We start from the raw sequence: 9,645 nt of genomic DNA, 5'->3' as shown, positions 1-9,645 counted from the left end.
AAATCCCGGGTTGTTTTTTTTTTTAAATGTGTTGTGATTCTCGAATATTTAGCATCAAATATCAGTTCAAATATTAATGGAATTTGTTTTATTATTATTTTATTATATATAAATAATATTTTATTATTTTATTAAATAAAAATTAAAAGTCACCCAAATATCAGTTCAAATATTAATGGAATTTGTTTTATTATTATCTTATTATATATAAATAATATTTTATTATTTTATTAAATAAAAATTAAAAGTCACTCACAAATTTCTCAAAAACTAAGAATTTTAGTTATTTATATATATATATATATATTTGTTGTTTTGTGTTTATTTGAAATTATCCTTTTTTTTTCTTGATTTAATTCTCAGTGCTTAAAGATCTGAAAACTACATTAATCAAGATTAAAAAAAATTGCTCTATTTTGTTGTCAAACCAGGACTTAGTGCAAGGCTTATGAGCTAATGTTAAAAAGTAAATCTTCAACAAAAATTTGAGAGGCTTTTGGGCTGAGGGACCTGCCCAGCCGCCCAACCCTAACAATTGCTTGGAGCAATGTCACTTTATTTTTGAGAAATTAGTTAATTATATAACTAATTATTTTATTTATCAACCTAATTAAAATGTTTTTTTTAAAAAAAATAGTAAATAGTGAAATATTTTTAATTTGATTTTTCTTAATTGATGAAAAAGGAATCATGTGGTACAGATCCTTTTTATATCCCTTTGGTAACTTAGACAATTTCAAGGACCATGTGCCAGTTATGGGGACATTATACTTAATTAGGTCACTGGTATGCACCTTGAGAGTTCCCATTCCAATAAGAATGACACCGCCACAAGGCCCACAACATGCTAGCTTCCCCAAATGCCAAATATAATTCCTCTCACGAGGAGCTGTGATGGGATTCGAACCATTGACCCAAGCAAAGAAGTATGCCAGTAAAAGCATTCTTACTACTACACCACACAACACGTGATTATTCTTAATTCGAATTTATTTGCGTGACTTACATTCTCATTTACTCTCTTATCGGTTAATAAGCCGAAGGAACAAACCACAAGAAAATACATTCCTTTTTTTTCACCAATTATTAAACACAAGTTTCATTAAATATTTTTAGTAATTAGTAACGGGTGTACGTAGATTGGTTTCTTCCGTATAGAGTCACCAAGACGATCTTAAAAAAATTCAATCTTCTTAACAAATTTATAAAAGATTGTTAAGATGTTTTTCTCTCTAAATAGATTTCTTTAATTAACTATTCAGGGTCAATCTAAGACATTGACTAATAATGAATATAACAATTTTAATAAATATTAATTCAATTCTCAATTTTAATAATTATGTATAGAATTTTTTTTAACTTACTGAACTCTCAACTTACAAAGAATCTCGAATAATGATATGTGCACTAAAATATTACACAATATGATGTTAATTTTCTCTAACCGATTACATTTATTTAAAATGAGACCTACTATTATTTTTTTTGTTAAAAAAAAAAGCTTGGAACTCTCATCTTACAATCATACTCGACTAATGATATGTGCACTAAAATATTATATGTTGTCGCGTTTGTTTTTTTTCTAACTAATTATAATTTATATTTATTTGAGATGAAACCCATACATAATTTTACACATATCATTACTTATCAAACTCAAATAATTGAACTTCTTGGCACGGAAATCTCAAGTTGTTTACAAGAGTGATCAGTCATGGTCTTGATGACATTCTCTTCAGCATTTCGTTCTTCAATGACATAGCATCTATGGTGAAATATGACTCATCATTTACAATGTGAAGAGCCTATGAGCAAGAATTCTCCAATTACTATCGTATTGCTACAAGTTGTGAAGTGTGAACATCACTGATTGGAATGAACCTCTGACAATTGGAAGAAATACAATATTTGTTAATGTCTTATAAGAACAGACTTGAAGGATACCATACATAATTACATAGAAATTATAGGCCATTTGGTTCTTTTGGTAGAGGTACTTTTATTGACAACAATGGAACCTGTCTTTGTAGCTGTCTACAACCAGATTTTTACTAAAGTCCTGTGGAGATATATGGTGCCAAATTGTTACAGAAGATATTTAGATAATGTAGAGAATTAGACTAAGTCATACGCAGTAAGAACAATGTTCTATTCATGTTCAAAACATGGTCATAGGAATTCAAAAAACGATAGGGTGGTGTTTGATTGAGAAGAATAAAAATATAAAAATAGGAATAGGAATGAGAATAAGAATTGAATAAAATTAAAAATACATAAAAAAATAATTAAATATTTTCTCATATTACATTAAAATAAATTTCTTTTTTATTTTAAAATAAAATAATCATTCTACTAAAATAGTAAAAAAAAAACATTCTAATAAAATAATATTTTAATACTTTAAAATACAACCAAATTAAAGAATAAAATAAAAATTATTTCATTTTTATTCCATTCTATTACCTCCAAAAATACCACCTAACATTATTATTGATGTGACCTAGTGTTTCAACTTCAAGACAGCTACTCTTTGATTATGTCATTATTGTAATACAATAAACATTTGATGTGGATTCTCCATTGAAATATCTACAGATATCATTGATCTCAGTAGTGATATCATAAAGTCATAAATATTGATTTAAAGATAATATTAAAGATCATATGATATAATCAAAATAGGATACAAAAAGCTACAAAACTAAGAAGAACAAATTTTAAGTACATTTCCTTTTGGGTTACAACTTACAAAAATCGCATATGACAAAGGCACGAAATAAGAAAGGGCAAATAGCAAAGATGTCTAAACTACAATCTCAACGGACACTATATAGTGAGGTCAATTTTGTCTTAAAACCAACCCCTTTTATCCTCAGCAACTTAGCTATAAGCAAAGTAAACACCAAAAATATGAACTTATCATATCATTTGCAGGTGTAGATCAGCTGCCTGCTGAGCCAGCTCCACCATCATTGCCTCGTCAAAGAATTTGTTGATGCTCACGTCCTCACTCATTCCCTAATAGATTTATTTTTTTTCAATCATAACATGAAATATGTTAGAACTTGGATATCATTCCTCGTTTTCGGTAATTTAGAACGGCTGAAGATTATGGGCTTAAGCCCCCATTACAAATAAGGAAGTGCAGACCAACCTAGGATGGAACTTGGAAGGTAAAGCAAATTTGGTGATTAAGAAAACTAGGTCTCTGCGAAACCTTACAATATTTGGTGATTAAGAAACTAAAACAAATTGCTAAGTACCTACAATAGACTCAAATGTAAGACATTTTTGGGAACAAATTGTTTGAACTACTTCCTCAGTAAACTCTTAATTTAAGGTCAAATGCATACAGAAATCTGCCCCCTAAATTTATTTCAGTAATTTTATTGAAACTGAACTTTTTTCCTCAATCTATAATAATTAACTAAAAACTATAACAATTCCGGTACAGGTATCTAAAGAGACTCAAAAGACTTCAAGTATTATGGGAGCAAACCAGAGACCTGATTGTTTGAGAAACCCCTCTTGGGTAAAGCTATCTTCTAAATTTAAAGACCAAAGAATACAAAAAATCATGACTCCATGAAAAGAAGAGAGACGTATGAGTATACCTTTCGACGCCTTGTCTTCACCATAAATTCACGAGCAAGGTGCTGGATAGGAGCAGGTTCAAGTGGCCTCAGGACAATACTCTTGTCAAGGGGATCCCCAGGAACTATAGCCCAGTGATCAAAAACCGATACGCAGAATGCTTGTCCTTGGGTATGATATCTTAAGTCCGTCTCAAAACCAAATGATTCTATCACAGGTAAAAATGCCTGAAATCCAGAAGAATATAAGAAAAAATAAATCAAGAGAAACTAATCAGCTAAAATCAACAGAACTCATTAATATCAACTCCCACAGGACCACAAAGAAGTATTTTGGCATGAAAAAGGTCGACATATATTATACACAAAACTTGGAGCTACAACAGGTCCCTAACTTTACAATTTGTTGACTATTACTGAGCAAACATCAATAACCAGCTTCAATGCTCATGCTAATACCCGAAGCAGGAGCATGAAATTACTTGTTGTAACTCTATGACAAAATTTGGTAACCAACCTTGACAATATAAGATGGGGTTCCTGGTTGAGGAACATCAGATGTAACATGCCCACGCCTTCGAGATAAGACCGTGTAAATTGCAGAGACACAGTCAATTGGCGTTTGAATCTGAAACAATGCATCATAAGTTAATCACAAAATAAAGAATGAAATACTAAGTTCCACGTGGTAAGAAATTCATGAAAAACACGTTGACTGACATATTGGCCGGTATCGACAGAACTATAATTAGATAAAGTTTTGACATTCATACCTCGGTTGAAATTATAATGGTTGATTGATTTAGGATTTGAAAATAGCTTCACAATTTTTTTTTATAAGGGTAACTTCACGAATTTAAAAACATTAAACATTTGTAACACATGAAAATGCTTTATGGGTTGTGTTGATAAATGCTAAAATCTCCAATGAAAGAGACACACCAAGTCCCCCATAACAATTGAAAACATCATTTTGTTATTTTCTCTATTCCATCTATATATCTTTAAACAACTAACTAATATATTTTTTAAAAACATTACGTTTCAGTTTCAAAACAATATTTTATAATCATAAAATTTTCAAACTGATATTTCACAATTATTGTTTTCATGAAAACCAAACAAGCCGACAAAATAGTAAACAACATTTTTTTTGTTCTTCGAATGATATCAACACAGCAACCATTTACCTCCACATAATATACAGGTTCCATAAGTCGGGGGGTTGCCATAAGAAAAGATGAATAAGCAACACGTCGAGCTGTGGGAATGATCTGACCAGATCCCCGATGCAATGACTCAGGGGCAATTTTTGCATCAACAATCTTGAACTTTACATTTCTAATTGGCTCATCGCAGAGAGGTCCTTCACGAGCACCCCACTGAAATCTGTCAAAATCATCAGATTGTTGTTAGTAGGCAAGGAATCCACAAAAATGAGATCAGGGAAAAAGAAAGACTTAAGATACTATTTTGTTTACCCTTGTACTATGGAATCTTTGACCGCATTTAGCAAGCCCTTGTCGACTTCAGTTGAAAGTGTATCATCCAACAGGATATTAGGCCCCTAAATGTTTGCCATTTAAAAGCAAGTAGTGAGACAAGACTTGGGGATGATAACATGCAACATCATAAATGCAATTTAGATTTCGTCCATAATACATGTCCGCGTGTTTTTTCTTTTTCCTTTTTTCCTTTATCATTTTTAACTAGGGATTTATTACTAACCTGCTTATCAGGACCAAATGCCCATATGGACCGTGCAGCAAGCACATCCCATTCATATCTTGTCTGAAAAAAGTTACCAATATCTTTCCGAGGCCAATCAAGGCTTACAACACTGTTCTCTATGTCCTCTGCAAGTCCCCTCTCCAGTGGTTCTGCAATCTAAAATCATACAAGAATAACTTAAAGATTGTATTAACATATATTAGAAGATTCTCAGTAGTGCTTAAGTGAAATATAGATCAGATTATTTCCCCTACCATGGTAATTTTATTCTTTTTGTTGGGTGTTTCAGCAAAACATTTCATAGATGAAGACTCCACCACTGTTTCACAGAATGACACAACAGGATCTGCCACCTACAACGTTTGGAATCGAACCTAAGTGAGAAAGCATAATAAACAGAAACCCTTGGAAAATAAAATTTTAAAAAAGTTATTCGGAGTAAAATTCTAAGTTTATAAGCACACAAAAAGACGAAAGCATTAGAAAATATATACCTTGACTTCAACTTCAGAATAGAGTTCTCTTAGATCCTTCATAATAGAATCCAAGTACAGTTCACCTGTACCCAAAATTGTGTGTTCTCCAGATTCCTCAACTTTAGTAATGGCAAGAGGATAGCTCTTGCTGATTTTCCTAAGACCCTCGACCATCTTTGGCAATTCACTAGGGTTCAATGGCTCGGTCGCCGTTTTCACTACCGGAAGGGTATTGAATTGCAAAGGTCGAAAGATGTATACATCTTCGTCATAATACTCACTGCAAATAGTAGCAGTTTTCATGATTGAAGCATCCACTCCTTCAATGAGAACCCAAGAACCAGGAGGAGCCTCAGCTATAGGTATCCTATCTCGAGCTTGATAAACCCACAATTTTGTCACTTCTTTAACTGTCATGTCTTCTTCATCATCTGGTGAATAGCCCTCACCTAATACACGAACAGTTTGCCCAGTCTGAACTGTGCCACTATAAACCCTACCAAAAACATCAAATACACTACAGTCGGACTTGGGATATAGTTTTGTCACGTTTACCATTAAAGGACCAAGAGGATCACACTCTTTCATAGCCTTGTAGATTAAAGAGTCTTTCGGTCCAGTATATATATGATCAACCTTTCTAGTTGCAGCCTCCCTAGGTGAAGGAGTGTGACGGACCAGCATGTCGGTGAAACCCGAGGCTGAACCAAAAACTGAGCTACATGCCAGTCTCAACAAAGGTCTAACATTTAATTTGTAAGCTGCATTGCTAAGAGTTACACCAAGCTCGGCAAGAGTTGCCTCGACACTCTTTTTATGCTCTCCAATCACCTGACTGTATATCTTATAAAGGGGTTCGAGCACAAACTGAACAAAAGATCTTTCTCCCCCACTTGGAGGTTTTCTCTTGAAAGCCCTCGTATCTGGATGATAGTAAAAATCTCCCCAAAGGCGACTAGCAAGCTTATCAGCATCAAAAGGGATTCCATGGAGTTTCACATATAATTTAGCAAACGACTGTAAAGTGAATGACCATCCAGCAGTAGCACTAGCGAAGCAAACATTTCCGGCAGTAGGATCAATGATTTGGACATCACCAGCGGTGGACGACGCAGAAGATATGAGGTTATTGATTACTTCTAGAGTATGCCTTAACTTAAAATAAGCATCTCTTGGAGGAAGTTTAAGTTCTGTAATCAACCTGTCAACCTTGAATTAAGAAAGTAATATGAATATCAAGGTAAGTCCAAGCAATCCTCTCAAAAATTAAAACAGAACGATAATGCAAGGGTACTGCGTATGGAAACAAACTTCTTACAGAAGATAAATCATAACTCAATATGCTAAATATATGAATATGAGAAGCCCGAACATTGAATAAATAAAAATTCACCTTGTTAATTACAACTACAATAGGCAAGCGGTCTTGGATTGCATGACGGATAGCCCTCTCTGTATTTACCTGTGCATAAATATGAACAAAATGGCTTTAAAAATAATAATATAAAAAATCAATGTTTTCATTGTTTCTACAATGGAAAAGATTATTATATAGTGGCCTTTTCTTCCAAAAAAAATTTAGTGGTTATAGCACAATAATAACCAACTCCTCAAATAAGTCCAAATGTAAAAAAATCCAGTCTCCTCTTCACAAAGTCATTGGGTGGGCATTTTAAATTTGAAAACATGTCATGTTGGCACTTGTGTAAAATTTAGATAAAAAAGAAAAGATATATACTATAGTAGTGAGACAGAGATTTTGAAAGAGTATCATTTTTTTTACTTTTGTTTTACTGAGAAGTTGAAAACTAAGAAGAGAGACACAGGGACTTACCATGACTCCTTCTGCAGCATCCACAATCAAGACAGCACTATCAGCAAGTCTCAAGGCAGCAGTCATTTCATCAGAGAAATTGACATGACCAGGGGTGTCCATGATATTACAGAGGTAGGATTTAGAATTGCTATCCTCGAGAACAAGGGTCATTGGAACTGCTTTGATTGATATCCTTCTCTCTTGCTCATCAATTCTTGTATCAGTGTATCTCGTATGTTTCTCACTATGTGAATCAAACGTTGACATATGGTGAGTTTGCTCAATCAACATATCCATGAAGACTGTCTTCCCATGCTGCAAATGCCCAACAAGTGCTACATTTCGTACAAGAGTTGGGTTCGACATTAGACCAACAAGGAATTGTGTCGACACATAAGTTGAAGAATCCTTCACCCCAACTTCAAATTTGATATTTCTGACAGGTTTGATAATTGGTTGTTCGAGAGGTTGGTCGTCCTCATCCATAACCAATGTCTCAACATCTTCACCATAAACCTCCTCTGCAGTAGGATAGTACTTCTTGTCCTCAGCAAGGACAATTTGATTATCCATATCAATATCATTGGAGGCAGTCAACCACCCATTGGAAGCAGCAGCAGCATCTTCACCATCTGATGCCGCAGCATCTTCCCCAGGCCTACTATCTGGAAGATCTTCATCATCATCCCTATCACTCTCTAGGTCAGACTCAATCTCAGGTCCTATATAGTTCCCGAACTCATCATAGAGACTATCATCCATTTTGTTTCAAATCTGTCAAGTTCCAAAAGCAATTAGTGTCACAATGTAGCCATTAAATCATCAACTAGGTAATATCAAATCTTGCAAAACTAAATGCCTTAGTTCCTAATACAGTGTTACAGCTAAATTGGTTTGTTTCAGCCAATCAACCTACGAGAAAAAATAATTGCAGGAAAAACCTGGTAGGAGACTTCCCAACACATTGGATGAAGGTGGGAAATTTCTTCTACTAAACCTCAAATCTCAAGATAGAGAAGTAATGACTATCACGAAAGAAACCAATTCACAAAGCAAATTAGGGAAGAAAGAGTCTCAGATAAACGCATTTCATCAAACATTAAGCAGGCAACTCTAAAAATCTCACGTTTACAGACTCAACAAGTCATATAATTGATTCACAAAGCAATTACACAAGTCTCGCTTAAGCATTTCGTCGAACAGTAAGAAGGCCATTATCAATTCAAATTTCCCCGCTTGAAAAAACAACAACAACAACATAGACAATACACAAATCCCCTAAAACAAACAGAGAGCACTCTCGTTAGTGTTTTGTTGTTCAATCCTAAGAAGTAGTAACCAAAACAGAGAGCTGCCATTCATAAACGACATCAAGCTATAAAAATAAAGTTCTGGAACTGAGATGGAGATTGAGATGGACCAATACCCAAAAAAACGGAACAGGGAAAGGAGAGAAGCTTCCGTTGAGAGCTATGTCGGAGCAGAGAGCTTCAAACTACCACCGTGAGTAGGAGGAGCGACGCCGAGGAATACTAGGGCAAGAAGCGGAGAAGAAAATGGAAAAGTGAGGGGCGGCTTCGTGTTCGTGTGTGACAGAGTGAAGCGAGAGCTGAGGAGAGGTGTTTGGACACTGGGATAAAATAGTTCTAATCCTTTGTTTGGGAACATTCATAAATTAGCCAGGCTAATTAGTAATTTTTTCTATGAACTTTGACATATACCAAATCATGTCTCTGTTTGGCTGTTAAAAATTTTCCTGAACTATTGAGATTGTTAAATTTAAAGACTTTTATCTAATTTCATTCAATTTTACTGTTTCAGGTACTAAATCATGCTCCCCAAACTTTTATATCTACCAAATCATGTCCCTCCATGTTAGAATTTTTTTATTAAAATTAGATAAAAGTCCTTAAATTTAATAATCTTAATTGTTCAAGGGGAATTTTTAACGACCAAAAAAATTTAGGGGCATTATTTAGTACATGTCAAAGTTCGGGGGAAAAAATTGCTAATTACAATAATTAACAAT

The 9,645-nt window shown here is 34.0% G+C and overlaps 1 protein-coding gene across 1 annotated transcript; it reads right to left on the bottom strand.

Annotated features, from left to right (window-relative positions):
- Window positions 1–2,614: 2,614 nt before the first annotated feature.
- Window positions 2,615–9,271, bottom strand: LOC115712844 (110 kDa U5 small nuclear ribonucleoprotein component CLO). The gene is made up of 11 exons (XM_030641233.2): window positions 9,043–9,271; window positions 7,635–8,390; window positions 7,194–7,262; window positions 5,819–7,009; window positions 5,579–5,677; window positions 5,322–5,480; window positions 5,075–5,160; window positions 4,784–4,982; window positions 4,111–4,221; window positions 3,615–3,821; window positions 2,615–3,018 (listed from the first exon to the last, which is right to left on the bottom strand). Exons 2-11 carry the CDS (start codon window positions 8,376–8,378, stop codon window positions 2,920–2,922), a joined length of 2,964 nt encoding a protein of 987 aa, XP_030497093.2. The 5' UTR covers window positions 8,379–8,390; window positions 9,043–9,271; the 3' UTR covers window positions 2,615–2,919.
- Between the last annotated feature and the right edge of the window lie 374 nt (window positions 9,272–9,645).

This window comes from Cannabis sativa, chromosome 4, assembly GCF_029168945.1.
Source record: "Cannabis sativa cultivar Pink pepper isolate KNU-18-1 chromosome 4, ASM2916894v1, whole genome shotgun sequence".
NCBI lineage: Eukaryota > Viridiplantae > Streptophyta > Magnoliopsida > Rosales > Cannabaceae > Cannabis > Cannabis sativa.
The sequence above is the reverse complement of the archived record's forward strand: the minus strand, read 5'-3'. Positions and strand labels throughout refer to the sequence as shown.

Bases quoted from the DNA above. Each gene is read 5' to 3' on its own strand.
- LOC115712844 (XM_030641233.2), bottom strand. From the start codon at position 8,378: ATGGATGATAGTCTCTATGATGAGTTCGGGAACTATATAGGACCTGAG. The intron at 5,678-5,818 runs GTATATATTTTC...CAAACGTTGTAG, and splicing joins ATTCTGAAGTTGAAGTCAAG to GTGGCAGATCCTGTTGTGTC. The intron at 4,983-5,074 runs GTAAACAAAATA...TGATTTTGACAG, and splicing joins AAAGATTCCATAGTACAAGG to ATTTCAGTGGGGTGCTCGTG.